This window comes from Hoplias malabaricus, chromosome 2 (assembly GCF_029633855.1).
Source record: "Hoplias malabaricus isolate fHopMal1 chromosome 2, fHopMal1.hap1, whole genome shotgun sequence".
Taxonomy (NCBI): domain Eukaryota; kingdom Metazoa; phylum Chordata; class Actinopteri; order Characiformes; family Erythrinidae; genus Hoplias; species Hoplias malabaricus.
The window spans coordinates 40440396-40457759 of NC_089801.1; the positions used below are offsets into that span (position 1 = coordinate 40440396).

The 17364-nt window shown below is 37.8% G+C and overlaps 1 protein-coding gene across 1 annotated transcript; it reads left to right on the top strand.

Annotated features, from left to right (window-relative positions):
- The first annotated feature begins 6215 nt into the window (after nt 1-6215).
- On the top strand, nt 6216-13437 carry si:ch211-166e11.5 (uncharacterized). Its single transcript, XM_066653800.1, has 6 exons — nt 6216-6309; nt 7117-7192; nt 7767-8802; nt 9155-9268; nt 9468-9557; nt 12495-13437. The coding sequence occupies exons 3-6, from the start codon at nt 8101-8103 to the stop codon at nt 12711-12713; spliced, it is 1125 nt and encodes a 374-aa protein (XP_066509897.1). The 5' UTR covers nt 6216-6309; nt 7117-7192; nt 7767-8100; the 3' UTR covers nt 12714-13437.
- Nucleotides 13438-17364: the final 3927 nt, after the last annotated feature.

Sequence of the window (17364 nt, forward strand, 5' to 3'; positions counted from 1 at the left end):
GGGAAAATTAGCAGCCTGAGCTAGTCTGCTAGCACTCGACTTGAACAGTTCATTAACAGTGTGTTAACATCCTACACTGGTCCTCAGTCCGACAACCATACAGCGGAATGTACTCACGTACAGTCAGTCACATGCCCGCTTGAGAATAATAAACATTACTGCATGTTGTTCACTCATACTCGTTCACCTTCTCCACCATTCCCTCGTGTTCTCTCTCGACTCCCTTGCTTTCCCTTTCTTTCTTCCCTCTCCCTTCTCTATCCCACCCCCCTCCAAGCTGATAGGCTCCTAGACCTCTGACCCTTGGCTCACCAAAGAGAACGAGACTAAAACTAGTAGAAAGGTACATAACCAGACAAACAAAACACATTGAATTCACTGGAACATATATCAGAACATATACACCATTTTAAAATAAAAAATATAAAATTAACTGTTAGTTTTTTAACCGGGCTACATTTACAATATATTTTAATAAAAATAAAATAACTTAAAAGTTTTGGAGAGAGAGAGAGAGAGAGAGAGAGAGAGAGAGAGAGAGAGAGAGAGAGAGAGAGAGAGACTTATACCTGCAGATGAGTGCTGAAGTACTGATATTTAGATATTTGGTGGAATCACTGGACACAGCCTGGACAGCCTGGAAAGAACTTGAATAAATCAAAGACTATGCCCTTGAAAGCGACCAGTCAGGAAACATGTGACCAGTCACCTTGACTTTAATTGTTTAGTTGTCTGAAAGTTAACAAGATTAATAGATGTGTGATGAAACATCATTAAATATCTCAGAACCGTTTGATGTTGTCACCAGGTGAAATTGTCACACTGAAGGTTCTTAAAGGAAAACCTCACACCAGGCAAGTGTACAATAATTCACACCTCTATGTACTCTATAGTGTACATGTGGCCTATTTGCTTTGATATTATTGGTGGCCTGTGTCTGGATACACACCCTCCCCAGAACGTGGGACAGAGGGTAAATCTACATATTGACAAACGGAAAGTGTAGGAGTGGTCTTTGGTTCTTTTCATTGGTCACTTGTCAAAGCACGCTTTAATCCAATGCACTGCTAGAAGGCAAAATTTCCACTGACTAAAGTAGCTCTCTTTCTTTTCATCTGTAAGTAAACCTTTCTATTTTTTCAGGTTCATCTCATAGTGGACCTTCTCTATTATTGCTCAAATGTAGACCTTTAATGACTCAGGAAACTTGGGAAATGTCTCATTTATGGTGTTAACTTTATTAACATCAGAGATTGATGTTGTTTTGCAGGTGTGTTGATCTTCATTGTATTTTACAATTTAAATGTGTAGTTCCTTGGACACGGACGAGCTGCCAGCTTCATTAATACCTCAGGGTATACTTTGATTCATTGGACTTTTCACATTCAAAAATACAACCAAAAGTAACTGAAACTGATTAAATTCAGTTAAATAGATTGATGAGTAAAGGCGTTGACAATAAACATTCATTTTGTAAGTTCTCATAACTGTTTTATTTCAGAACCCACTGTCCCAAGTTCCAACTTTACCCAGACCACTTTCATGACTTCCCAGACCACTCCCACTACTCCTGTATCAGAATGTAGTCCCTGCTGGATGATGATGGTCATTTTGGGTCCAGTGTGTGTTCTGCTTTCCTCACTTCTCTCCTCAATATGTGTTTACTGCATCTGTCGCTACAGAACTAAAGGTACCACTTCTGTTAAAAAAAAATCTCCAACTGTTGATGTGTGAATATTCCATGTTCATTTCTGCAAATGAAATAAAGAACAGCAGAATCTTTTAACGTTATTTTTAACCCAACATAACAGCTGATCCTAGAGCAGACCAAGGGAATATGAAAATGAGAAAACGTAACAAGGTATGACTTATGGTTTTTAATTTTTCCTGCATAATTTTAAAGCTCCAGTTCCTCTTCACATGTGTTAAAATTTCACAGTGAATCTTCCTTCATTAAGAATATTAAAATTTTGAAGGTTACTTGTTACAAGGTTAGTTAATAACACATAATATATGTGATCGTTAAATAACTGAAGGCCGGAGAAGAGAACGTCTGCTACGCTTCGCTGGAAATCCCAAATGGTGGACACAAACGACTGAAGAAGGAACGAGTAGAGAAGTCTGATTTCTGCACATATTCTGAGGTTAAATCTCAGAAAATATAGAACTCCATTCAAGAAGTGAAGGTATCACAGTCAGTTGGAATTGATTTAATTTCAGGTTGTTGAGAGCAGACAGTCTGGTTTATTTCATTGTTTAAATTTCTTTACTTATCTATTTCTCTACCTATATAAACCTTACTGAATTTATTGAAATAAATTATTCTTCATTTTGCAATCATTATAAGTTTTTAACTGAAATGCTGGTCACACATTTGTTTTCTCCTGACATTTATCTGAAATCAAATAAAATTAACTTGAAACCTAATAAATGCTGTGTGGTTTGCTTTAGCAACAAGAGTAGTAGTTTTGTTAAATATAATGATTTTTTCTAGCTGCTTTACACTCAGCAGTGAAACAAAAAGTATTACTCACTTTAGCATTCCAGGAGAAGCGCATGCCAATCGGTTGCAGGCATATTGGAGATTTCATCCAGGTCTTAAAATACAGACATTTTTTGTATTTCTGTGTTATATATCAGGGGAGGGTACAAGTTCTATTTACATGTGTTCTGAGCCTCGGTTTCCTGTGTGGGTCAACACACACTGAGGAAGATTCAGCAGGAGTGTGAGATTTGTTGGATGGATTGTAGGCAATCCAGTCCTTGTTTAGGGGAGTTTATAGTTGTGTTTGTTGTATGTTTGGCATTACTTTGAGGCTGTTTAAAGGGGATGCTGGACTGGGTCAAGAATGCATCATGACTCCATGATATTTGTGGTATAAATGGGCAAGATATTAAGACACAAAGAAAGCTGGAGGTTAAACAATTTAACTAAACAGAATAAACTTTATTGCCCCCAGGAGAAACATGTCTTGTACTCTAAATTGCCCTGGATAAATGCGTTTGCTAAATGCCATTACTGTAAATGTTAAATCAATTTAACAAGAATGTGTGATAATCCTCCCCCACACTGAACATCAGAGAACCTCGCTAAAACAGGGAACCCAAACTTACATCCTGCCAGTCAGATGTGATCTGCAGCTCTCAGGCCTGGGTTAAAATGGTGATACTGACCTCAAAAAAGGCTTCATCTTATATTAATCTCAGAGAGACACTCATGGAAACATCTGTGGTTGGAAAAGTTCACATTATTAATATGCATACACTCTAAAAAATGCCTCAGTGTATTAGTAAATACAATGTACATTAAAAAGTCAATTAAACATAAAAAAATAACTTTGTTACATTTATTTCACATTGTGAGTTCTGCCAAATGAAAAACATTTTTGTTATTTAGATGCATTTTTTTTTATCTTTTTTGAAGGCATCATTTTGCATCAGCGCAACATCTTAAAAATTTTGAGTTGTGCCAACTAAAATATTTGAGCTGCCTCAAATAAATTTATATTATTTTATTATTATTTTATATAAATATTAATTTATAAATTTATATTTCAAATAAATAAATATTTTATCCCGCCCCTTACTCGACATGGAGATAAGGTAAGTTGACTGCATTTTCTTTTTGTTCCTCCTCATACAAACGATTACTTTTCACAAAGTTAGGCTGAAAAGATTTCATATTTCATTTTATGTTTTTGAATCTGTAACGTGTGTTATTATTTTACAAGTGAAAGCTAACAAGCTTAGCGGGTACGCTAGCATGGATAATGAATGAATCAAAGAAAGAGCGATATTCAAACAGACGGAGATGTCGCTGACCGGTTTGGACACGTTCTTTTCAACGGCCAAAAATGTCTGAGTGGTTCAGTCTTTATTCAGTGTGTGTATGTGTGTGTTATTGTACAACAGCCACCGATGTGCGCGATTCCAGGATAGTAAACAATCCTAATAAACATGTTAAACAGAATTATTTACTTATTTTACAGCATTTTCTTATTTAAATCCATCAAATGTCTTCAGTGTCAGTCTGAAGCAGTCTCTCGCCCTGTGGCAGAATCACAAATCAGTTGCTACTCTTTCAGAAGTGCACTACAAGCCCATAGAACAATAAGGTATTGTATAGGGCGCTATGTAGGAAGGGGTGCTATTCGAGATGCAGCCCTTGTACAGTTAATACATTCCATGGTTTTCGTGTTTAAACTCAGGTGCTAAAGTTAGGTTCTACTATGCTGTGAATGTGATTGGTGTGATTCATAAGATTTACAGTACGCTTCAGTAAATAGTGAATTTCACGCGCGATCCATTTGGGAGACTGCCAGAACTTGACTCTTGAACAGAACGTGCATATGCGCAGCACCAATCGGACAAAGTCGAAGAAGTAAAGCAGCGCCATTTTGTCCTGTGTTTGACTGGAATAAAGATCGCAGCGCAGTTTCCCTCGTAAGTTACCGAGGTATAAGGCATTGCCATTATAAGCTAAGTGAGCTGGCAGAAAGGAAGGTGCTTTCTTTTTTCGTGTATATCAACGTTCCCATTTAAGCCAGCACCATCATAAGTTAACTGGCAGATAGAAGAAGCGCCATTAGTCGACAAAAGTTTAAACCTATCTAGGTCTTTTGGTTTTTTTTTCTTCTGTACATTCCGTCATATAGCTGTAGATTTTATTTGTAGATTTAGAAGTTCTTTCCCACATTCATGTAACACTTATAATCAAGTAGTAGCTAATAAACATTAAAGCTAATATAAAATATTATTAGTTTAATTCAGATTTATATGTTCTTTCCTGTGGTTTGCAAAACCACTCACTCTTATGCTGGTTTGATTAAAAAGTGATTTCTCAAACATTTCATAATGTATTGGTGCTGTAAAATTTACAGATTTAAAATGCAAAATAAAACGGTGCTCTTAAAGCATTATGGACTGCGACATTGGCATAGTAGACAGATTTTGCCCTGTATTTATTGGGAATGTTATTGCTCATTTAAAACGTGGGGCAGCCTTAGAACACACGTGTCAAGAAGCCATTCATCACAGTTAAAACAAAAAGAGGTCTTATCTTTTAAGTGTCCATGTTGTACTTTAAGTACAATTTCCAACGAAAAGGAGTTTTTTGAGCACATTGGACGTCATTTAAAAAAGCAAGAAACCGTACCATGTGTTTTTGAAAATTGCCATTTCATTACAAACGTTTATGGGACATTTGCCTCACACAGGAGCCGAAAACACAGTCCTCATTCATTATGTGATTTCAAAACTGAGGTTTTACAGAAGAGAACAGTGAATCTGTTTAATACAGGGGATGATCTTGATGAGGAGGAAGATATTCAGACATCAGAGGAGGAAAGAGTTGAGGCTGAAAATGAAGAAATTAGAGAATTGCCTAATATAATTGAAAATAATTTAGCCCACCTGCTGTTGAAATTGGAAAGTTTATACAATGTGCCTAACAGGTGTATTGATGAAGTGGTGGAAGAACTAAATTTCATTTCTCGCTCAGCTTCCAGTCCAGTAATAAAAGAGATTTTACAGTCATGTTTAAGCAAGCACAATTGTCAGATAGATGAACCAGTAATTTCAGAGATTGTGACGCAACTCTGTGAATCCAATCCTATTAGCTTAGCACTGGGGACAGATGGCCCACTCTCCACTTCCTACAAACGAAGGAAGTGTTTTAAAGATAATTTCTCTGTGGTGGAGTCAGTTGAATATGTGCTTGATGCCAGAGAGAAGAGAAGCTTCCAGTTTGTACCTATTCTTACGTCCTTGCATGAAGTTTTGAAAAATAAAGAGGTCCAAGATTTCATCATCAACAGTGGGAGGAAAGTACAAACCAATGCTGAAACTCAATACATGTCATTTCATGATGGCACATATTTTAAAGCCAATAAATTGTTATCAGGACATGACCCGGCCATTGCTCTTATCTTGTACGTGGATGAATTTGAAATCTGTAATCCACTTGGAACATCCAGAAAAAAACACAAAATCACTGCTGTGTATTGGGTTTTAGCGAATGTGCCACCTTTGCTCTGGTCTTCACTCACTTCAATCTACTTATCCATTCTCTGCAAGACTGATGATATAAAACGATTTGGATATGGTGCAGTGTTAGAGCCTTTACTTAAAGATCTTCTGAGCCTAGAAGAAGAAGGAATTTATATATCATCTTTAAGCAAACAGGTAAAAGGTACTGTGTTTTGTGTCGTTGCAGACAACCTCGGAGCTCATTCAATAGGAGGATTTGTTGAGAGCTTCTCCAGTTCACATTTCTGCAGGTTCTGTCTTGGAGAAAGGTCACAGTTCCAAGTAAGTGAAGTTAGAACAGGAGCATTTTCTCTTAGGACAAAAGAAGAACACAGAGTGCATGTCCAGACTGCACAAGAGACTACAGGTGTATCTAATTGCTATGGAGTAAAAAGATCATGCCCACTAACAGAAACATTAAAACATTTTGATGTTTTATCTGGCTACCCACCCGATTTGTTGCATGACCTTTTTGAAGGAATCGTACCATTAGAGTTAGCGTTGTGCCTTAATGTTCTAATCAGGGCAAAGTATTTTACTCTTGAAGAACTGAACAAGTTAATCACAGTTTTCCCATATAGGTGGGCAGATAAAAAGGATGCACCACACCCTGTTCCTCTGAATTTTGCTTCAAAACGAACTGTTGGTGGGAATGCCCATGAAAATTGGTCTTTGCTGCGCCTCCTTCCCCTCATTGTTGGAGCAAAAATACCAGAGTTTGAGCCAACATGGCAGGTTCTTATGATCCTTAAGGAGATTGTGGAACTTGTTTTGTCACCAGTTCATACAGAGGAGACTATTTGTTTTTTGGACAGTAAAATTTCAGAACATCGGCATAGGTTTCTTAATATTTTCTCCCAGAGACTTATTCCGAAACATCATTTCCTGGAACACTATCCACAGCTGATAAAGAGTTTTGGTCCACTTGTTTCATTGTGGACAATGCGTTTTGAAGCAAAACACAGCTTCTTTAAGCGCGTTGTTCGACATACCCACAGCTTTCGAAACATTCTACTGTCACTCTCAGTGAAACATCAGTTGATGCTTGCATTTCATCTACATGACAATAATGTCCAGCCTTCTTTACAGGTCACCAAGCTGTCAACTGTGCATCTTAGTGTACTGAAGGAAGACATTAAGGAAGCACTGGAAAACAGATTTCCTGGTGAGATGTGTGTTCAGATGGCACAAACAATGTGTTACTGTGGCACTAGTTATTCAGTTAGAATGATCTTGGCTAATGGTTCAACAGGTGGACTGCCAGATTTTGGAGAGTTGCTTCAGATTGTTGTTGTTAAAGGAAAACTTGCTTTCATTGTAAAATGCTTAAATGCATGGTACACAGAACATCTTAAAAGCTACGAACATGAAAGCACAAGAACAGTGAAAGTTCTTGATCCATCTGAGTTGTCTGACACATTCTCCTTAGCAGCATACATAGTCACAGGGAAGCGCCTTGTGACCCTTAAGCGCTTCATTTATGTAAAGTAGTTGACTCTGCTTTCCACCATTTGATTAGTCTGATTTATGCTGCCTAAACACTAATTTAGTGTTAGGTCCTAAAAGAAGTAAAATCTGTGGTAAACATCACATTCTTGAAGTACTCTCAACAAAGTTTGAAATATTAAATAGTAGTTTGCATGGTTGAGGACAAGCCTTGTCAGAGGTGTTAATGTCTTGGCTCTTCTGTTTGTGTATATATGAAAGTGTGAAGGTAATCTGAGATCATGTCTTTTCAGTTTGATGCTGCAATGTCTCAGCCTGCTAAACTTCGGATCATTCTTCATGACCATGATATTCGTAAACTGGAATTACCTTCTGGAATCCCAGATACAGTGGATGAACTTCAGTCTGTTGTGCGAGATACATTTAAAATTGATGGTGATTTTACTTTGCATTTTAAGGATGTTGATGTTGGAGAGGAGTATTTATCTCTGACTTCAACACGTGACATCAAAGACAAAGACACAATTAAGGTGGTTTATATTTTAGAACCCCCTCTTGTCACCTTGACCTTGACTAATATGGAAAGCCCCTGCACAAGCGCAACAGAAAGTTTCAGTCATCATCTCAATGATAGTTACTCGTCTGGATCCCAAGACAGTAATTCCCTCTTCACCTGAGCATATGACGCACCGGTCTCAGTGTTGGCCTGTGGAGTTTCCAATACCTCGCTTTGCCTATGACACAGAACTTGTGCTTGCATCAGGCAATGAGGCTTTTGAGAAGGATGGAAGTCTATTCAGCCCTACAGTGATCCTTCCTGACATCCTTGAGAAATTGGCTGAAACCATCTTTCAATATGTTGCATATCCTACAAGTGTGCAGTTAAACCATGTTGCAGAAGCATTGATTCTGAAGCATCCTTGCCTTAAAGAACCAGGTTCATTTAATGGATATTACGGATGGCAGCAAAGACTGAAATATAAAATGGCCAACTACAGATGCAAACTTAGAGCACTTGGATGCCCAGAGCTTGAAGTGAACTCTCTCAAAAAGAAGCGCTCACATGACAAGGCAGCTGCAAAAAATGTAAAGAAGCCAAGAAAAGCAGAAGTTAACTATTTGCCACCACACCCACCGGGAGAAACAGAAGGAACTTTGGAGCAAGTCAGACTGGAACTCTTGGGTGACATTAAGAAGAAGATTAACTTGCATATCATCAGTGAGAAAATGGCAAGGACCTTCTCGATTCGCAGGCAGGAAGTTGTCATCTTAGCCCCACCTGTCGCTTCTTTCAAAGAACGCTGGCCTGCCCTTTTTGATGCAGTGCAGGTGAGTGCCTTAATAGAATACTTCACTGGTTCTCAAAACTAGTCCTTACATAGGTGTTGTCTTGTATATTTTAGTGTTTCTCATAGTGGGCAAAAAAAAAACAGAAAAGCAGGACAGAAAATACTTTATGACCAAGGTTGAAAACCATTTACACTTACTACCTTACAGGTAGGCCTAGTGTTAAGAGTCTTGCCCAAAGACTCTTATTGGTGTAGTACAGGGTGTTTACCCACACAGTGAATCACACTCCAGTCTCTGATACTTGGAAGTAATGGTGTTACCACACGGACCAAAGGAGTAGGTGATAGGAATACATTAAGTGCTAAATGAAAGTGTTTTTTATGTGTTTCAGATTTGTGATGAGTTCAAGAGAATAACCACAATCAGTCTTGAGTCAGCTTTCATGGCAAAGCTTGATCACTACACCCCGAAAGTAATGGACTTGGTGTCTTCAAGAGGAGGGGCTGCAAAAACGAAGATGTAGCACATCAAGGATACACTTCAGGTACTATAGTTCTATACTTTGTATACAAAGCCTAAAATCTAGATTCAGTAGACTTTTAGCCTTGCAATGGCTAATTGTGGTCTTTATCAGGACTCATTTAGAACATTCACTGGAGTGCAGATTTACTTAATAGTACGTTTATTTGTTTAATATGTTGCAGGACAAGATTGAAAGTCGCAGAGAAATTGCCATCCGTTGCATCATGGTTTCTCTAGGCGAAAAAGAAGAGGATCTCTTTAAACAATGTTTGGTAAATAAATTACAGTAGTCTCACATTTTTTGACATTTGTTCTGAGTATTGTTTGCACATTGCATTGCAAAGCACTCGCACACAATGCACATAATACTAAGCACACACACACAAACAGCAGACACACACTTGTGCACATACAGCACACCCACATCATACACACTCAGCACACTCACACAAAGTGCGTACACAAGCAGCAGACACACTCACACTTACACTTGTGCACATATACAGCACACACACTCACAGCATACACACTCAGCATGCTCTCGCAAAGCACACACACAGAGCACATACACTCACAAAGCACATACATTCACAGCACACGCTCTCACACTATACATACACTGAAACAGCACACATACACAGGCACTCTCAGCATGCACGCCTACGCACTTTAACATCACATGCATTCACACAGTGCGCACACACAACACTCTTGCACACAACACATTCACGCACTATCACAGCACACAAACACTCTTCCACACAGACACACTTGCGCACAAACACAGAGCACAACACACTCACTTGCAGATACACATACTTGTCGTGCACACACATTGTAGTGGAGTATGGGCCAAATACAAATACCAGATCGAAATGAAGAAATGAAAAGTTTTGAATTAAACTTTTCCAGTCTGAATAGGACCTTTCGTCTGTGACAACATCCAACGTTCCACAGGATTGTTTGTGCCCGCGGGGTTGCAAAGCCCCACACACACGCACACACATAAGCTAAAACATCAAAGAACCCTTTAAAGTAACACATGACCCCAACACCCCCCTTCTCTCTTTTAACTAACATGAACTGTCTAGATAACCAATTTTTATAATGCTTTTAAGAGACAGGGACCTCAAACAAAAGGAAGGGTTATAATCCCGCTTGGGACAAAGTGGCACCTCAATGTCTTGTTATCTTCCACGGGAATCAACAGATGTTCAGAGGGGGTGACCTCGAATTGAACCCCATTGACTCATCTAAGCGACAACCTACACATGGATCAACAGCGACCCCAAATGGACACTGGCGAAACTACGCCTCGCTCGGAGCCGCCGGAAACCATAGCGGAAAATAGTCGAACTCTGATTATTTGTGTATAAACAGATGTATTAATGTCACTTTCTGTACCCTCAGATGAATGCCTACCTCCTAATGAAATGTTGTATACTGTGGATTGTTTCTATCATGAAAAGAAATCCTACCTCTGAATAAGAGAAAACGGATTAATATTCCTTTCTAGCGTATCGTCATAAATGGGACCTAAAAATGAAACCTTATGTAAATGTTTGATATTAATAATCCAGTGTACTCATTGTTATATGTTGATAACAGGTATAAGAATTTCGATACGCGAAATTCATATTCTTTCTGTGAATCAATGACTCAAACCCCCTTCTACTCTCTCCCCCTCGCGAGAGTCACGTGAGACTGAATTTGGGTCCAATCAGAAAGAGGACGCCTCCCGTTAGGGCGTGACCGCGCCAGCCTTGAAAACACAGAGCAGCAACGCAGCACAGAGAGTCAGCAAGATCCCGACAGAGTATTCAGACAAGGAAGAAGAAGTTCAAGAGAAGTTCAGAAGAGTACAGCAGCCAAAAAGAAACAGCTCACGGAGAAGAAAAGACAACAATAACGGCGAGAACATCCGAGAAACTTTGAAACTACGAAGAAACGCTTTCTTCTCCACGCCGACAACGAAACAAAGGAAAACCTCAGAGACTTCATTGAAAGCTTACGAGAGACGTCTCGAAATTAGCTAAAAGTATGAAGTTTTACTAATACGTCGAGTAATTTGAATATCTTCTTTTCTTTTAATCTTGTTTATGTTTTATTACCCATCGAAGTGTGATCTCACGAGTGATCAAAGCGGGTGAAACTTATTTGTGGCCAGAATAAGATATCAACCTTTTGATTAGTCGATATTAGCAGATATATTAACGTTATAAGCTGATTCCTGAAGACATTAATCCTGGAAAACTGAACAACAAGAAGAGCTAATACTCGGAGAAAGCCGCTCCATTCCGGTGGAAAACCAGCCACGACTGCGAAACTCCAAAGAGGGGAAATCTCGATCGACGCAGCTCAGCCTGAAGCCGAAAGTTTTCAACTCAACCGAAAGAGATCTTCCCATAAGCGGGCCTGTCTCTCACCACGTGGGAACGACGAGAACAACCCCAGAGCACAGAGATTAAACAGCAGGACGCGACGGCTCGGTGAAACGGCAAACGAGTAAGCTAGCGTATCTCAAACCTTTTCCAGGAGCTAATGTCTAAAGTAAACCCTTCTTTATAATTTACCCTTTATTAACCTTAGTTAGCAACAATTTAATCACAAGACAGTAGCGCCTAGCCCACCTTAAGGTCAAAATCGGTTTTCCCTGTTGTGATACCGTGAGATTATAAGGCTACGCTATGTTAATTAAATATCTTCTCTTTATTAATAAAACTCTCATTATTTGAAATCACAGTGTTTGCAATTTGTTCATTATTTTCCTGAAAATCCTGACATACTCACTTAGCGTGATTATTATTCACTCTCAAACTAATTAGTAATGTTTTAATTGCCTAAGCCAATTATAAACTTTAATTAATATCATTAAGTCAAATATCAGAGATTAGAGGAGTTTGAATAAGGTCAACGCTATAAAACTATAAATATAAATATAGAAATATATTTATATTTTTCAGTGTACCTTACTACACTACAACATACAGCACCCTATCTCAGCATACATGCATACTTGCATACAGCGCAGACATTCACACACAGCAGTCTCTCAGACTTGGCAACACCTAGGCAAAAACCTATCAACCAGCACCTATGCCATTGCTACACATAGCAAATTTACAACTTATCCTTGTTATGCTAAATCATAGATGATAAATGCAATGATATTAAAATGAAATCTAAAGGTGAAAAAAATTTTCTCAAAGGGTGTGGAAGATGACAGTGGAGATCATTCAAGAGAGGTGATGAAGATCATCGTCCACCAGGGTGCGGCCATTACATCTGATCCAACCAGTGTGCTCATTGTGATCGAGGGGACAGAAGTCTTGAAGACATCAGATGTACCAAGGGCTTGTGTGTTGCTAATGGGTCTAATTTATACCCTAAATCTGAGCTATCCAAGAGGACTAAGGCATACCTTGTAAGTTTTTCAAAAATTACTCCTTGAACTGGATGGACTTAAAGCTAGTCCAAAAGTAATGTCTCTTAAACACAAGCTGCTGTCTTAAAAGATGTGAAGAAGCGCACACAGTGCTCCCACACAGCACATACACATTAAAACACAGCAGACACCCAGCACACACACAGCAGAGTCTCACATGGACACACAGCGCGCACACACACACACTAAAACACAGCAGAGAGCTCACAAAGCCCACACTTGCACACAGCACCAAACAAAATCAACACCTTAGCAGATATGAAGAATTAAAATGCAGATGTGTTGTGAAGTCATTTTGGCTTCTATTGCTAAGTTTTATTTGGTTGTTTCCTGCTTATTTTCACAATTTTGTATTTTGTAGGAAGTTTAAAAAGTTCTTAAAAAAGTAAAGCCTGTGTACTGTACATGGGTGTTTATTTTTCTGTAGTGTTTGAATTAGGTGTAGTGCCTTAAAACCATCAAACAAACAAAAAAACACTAAGTTGCACTTTATTTTGCCATATTACATTCTAATGTAAAGGTTGAGTACTTGAAATTCAGTTGAATGGTTGTGTTCTGTTTAGAAATGTCACTGCAGCTTTTTTAAATGAATCTTGAGCCTTGCTGTATCTAGCATTTACACTTGTGATATTTTCTTTTCAAAGCTTTTATCTAAAAGTTGTTGCTGCCCCCAAGGTCTTCAAGGGAATTTGAATGCTTAGACATTTGTAGATTTATTATTATACAAATGCATTTATTTTTGTACAAACATTTGTTGTACACAACTTCAAAGCACTAATAAAGTTTGGAATTTCCAAATATGCTTGTATTTGTCCTAATCGACATAATAAATACAAAAAATTAAATGAATTAGGTGTTTTGAAATAAATTAAGCTTTAAATCATTCAATAAAATCATGTTGGTATAACTTAAATTAATTGTGTAATCCCAACAAAATAACTGAATTAGTAGCAAGTTGGTTCAAATTAATTTAGCTTTTTGATGCATAAGAAAATTGTGTTAGTAATGTAATTCAATTGAGTTAGTCTAACAAGAAAATATTTGTTGCTTTTACTTAACAACATAGTAGTTAGATTAACTTAAAAAAATGCATGCAAATCGTTACATCAATTTTTTTGAGTAGATCCAGCACATTATTTTTAGAGTGTAGATAAACACAGGGTCCTTTCAGCTTCTGACAATGCAACGGGATTGGTCATAACGAACTATTAATTATTTTGTTAGGCATCATCCACTGAAGGGTTCTTGGCCCTGAAATTGAATCTGACCAGAAAGTGAGAATTCTGTAAAAAATAGTGAAATATCAAATATTGAATATTGATTATCCATTCCATCCATTATCTGTAACCGCTTATCCAATTTAGGGTCGCGGGGGGGGCCAGAGCCTACCTGGAATCATCGGGCGCAAGGCGGGAATACACCCTGGAAGGGACGCCAGTCCTTCACAGGGCAACACACACACACACACACACATTCACTCACACACTCACACCTACGGAGACTTTGGAGTCGCCAATCCACCTGCAACGTGTGTTTTTTTTTTTAATATTGATTATACATTCATATAATTAAATGTACTACAGCGATACATGAGGAAGGAAGGAGATTAACATGTGAGGGAATTTCTCTATGATAACTATCCTAAATTCTAAAAGGGAGCTATTATTTATCCTAGAAATACACTCAACATCAAGTTCCGAGTTATGAAATTAATCACGTGACCTTATGTTCTCCCTGGGGTAGCATTGGAATGGTGAGCAAAGGAGTTCCAAATGCATGTTGTTGTAGCGGTCATCAACCCTTCCTCTTCTTCCTATGGCTCTGGTCAGGGACACAGTCAGAATTGGAAGACCACACTGCAAGATCCTGTGGCCTTCTTCATCACTGGATCTGCGTCCTTTGGCAAACCACAGGCACATCTGTCCTGTGCTGCAGGCTGGGGCTCAGAGGTCTGAGATTTCTTTCATGCCTAGGGTGTGGTGTACAACATCGCTGGACTAAATTACAGCTTCCAAATTCTCTAATAAACATAGAAATAAATTTTGTCTGGAATTTCTACTGCCTGAGACAAGAACTTATTAAAAATTATTATAAATGCATTTGAAGTAGTTTCACCCTGGTGTTCTGTGTGTGTCTTTCAATCCATTCTGTTTTCTCCTCTTCTAGTGGACTGAACTGAATGAACTACTTCTCTCCCATCTTTCTCCTGAGCTGAAATTCTGCTCTCTCTCTCTGTTCTCTACATTTCAGCTGGGACTTGAAATGCTTGAGCGCCAGCCGTCAGAACTGGGTGTGATGATGAATGCCTTGGAGACCTAACTGATCCTGAGGGACAGAGGGACAAGAATACATCCTGCACTGAAAAAAATGATTCTTTGAATTTACTTAATTTTTTTACGTCAAAGGGTTGCATGAAATTAAATTATCTAAATTTAGATATATAATTTGAGTAACATTTACTCATTATTTATAAGCTATGTCAACTTAACTACAGTTTGTAGAATTTACTTCAACAGTATAATTTTAACTGAATTTAATCATGCTCATTCTACTTAATAAAGTTAAGTAGATTATATAATAAACATAACAGTTATGAGTAAACTTAACTTAATTTTGATGCATTTCAAGTTGCATTTATTCATTGCTTATAAGCCTTGTCAGCTTAATAATATTTTTTAGAATTTACTTTGAGTGTAATGTTAACTCATGTTCATTTTACTTAATTTAATTATGTAAAATCTCAAGCAACTTTCAGTAAAACCACTAAATTTTGATACACTTCAGGTTGCATTTACTCGTGGCTTGTAGCTGTTATTTGTATTTTGTAGAATTAACTTCAAGTAAGTATATCAATTATGTTAAAGTCACTTAAATTATGCAGATTATATTAACAAATGTATGTACAATGCATGCATAATACAATGAAAAGACAAAAAAATTAACAAAGTGACTTCATTAAGTCACTTGCCTTGCCTAATGTAGAAAAACACTGATTAGATAGACTGTACACAAAATAAATAAATAAAATATAATATAAAATGTGTAAGTACTTTTGAGTAAGTACTGCATACTTCAGAAAAAATACCACTGTCAAATAATTTGTTATAATTCAGCCAACACTGACCTTGAATGCAACTTGGCAATAGTAGGAAAGTGAAAACAAAATAACAGAACGGATTTTTACCATTTGTGCTTAAAACAGTCTATCAGAGGCACCAGATACAAGTGTGAACACATTTAGTATACAGGTAATGAACAGGCAGTTACAGAACTAATTTCCTCTATCTCCGAACAGAGCTGCAAAGCAAACAGGCAGAACAGCTGTGTTTCACATGAACAGAGCATGGGGATACATCTGTTGCAGTTTGCAAACATTATGCCACAAGAGCCTTAAGTAGAGTTGCCAGGTCTGCTTACTATAACTTGACATTATGCCTATTGTTCTGGTTGCATTTGTACTTGCTCAATGATCCTGTTGCTCTCAAATATTACCGTGTAATAAAGAGAAGTGATTAAAAAAAATTTAACCTAGAGTAGTGGGATGATTAAAAGGTGAATTTATTTATGTTTACCTTCTTTGCTATAATTACTTGACCAATTAGTTATATGCAACATCTTTACTTTCAATGATTATTTTATTCATTCCTCATTTTTACTGTTTTAGCGTTAAAAAAAACTATTGTTATTAAAACTGATCATGTGATCTAACCTGTTTAGAGTCATGAATTTTTTGTATTAACTTAAGTTTTTTTTTTTTTTTTTATGAGCACCAAACCCAAGAAAACCTGCATTAATTCTGTCTTCATGACGACTGTTGTGTATTTGGGAAAACAGTGCCGCCAGTGAATGGGAGTTGTACAATTTGTGCCTTTCTTCTCCAACTCATATGAAATATGTTACATTTCTAGTATAGTTTTAGTTATACATGTACAACTTTTGAGATCAAATCAGCACAACTGTTATTTGACTGAATATGAAAAAAAAGTGGGGAAAATCTATACTGAGCTTAAATTGCAAAAACGATTTGACTACATGTGCTTTTTAAACTGTATGCTATTTTTTTTTTGTTGTTGTTGTACCAAAGATTACTTTGACTCCACAAGGATTTTGTTCTTTAAACCAAGCACTTTAGGGGAGAGCTTTGCACCATCCATCTGCATGAGGACTTTCTGTACAAACTCATAGTAGTACTTCAGCTCTCTTGGGTATGCCAAATTCAGTGCATAGATTACTCCAAGCATTACTGCGCAAGCTTGGGCAACAGATTTGATGCTGTCCAGAACAATGTCTCCATCAACAACAATACCAATGTCTTTATATTCTCCAAGAGCTCCACCCTCTCTCTTGAGGACATAAATGCCCATTCTGGTGTTGCGCTGGTCTTGCAAGATGTCACCTTGGATGTCCTACGAATAAAACAATTATTAAAAAAATAAAAATAAAAATCAATTGTTCTACTTGTTCAGTAACAAGTGTGTTCACATTCATTCATTGTAACCACTTATCCAGTTTAGGGCCGCGGTGGGTCCAGAGCCTATGCGGATTCACTGGGAACACACCTTAGAGAACACACACTGGTCCCTGGAGCTGTGTGACTGTGACACTACCTGTTGCACCACTGTGCCACCCTTGTT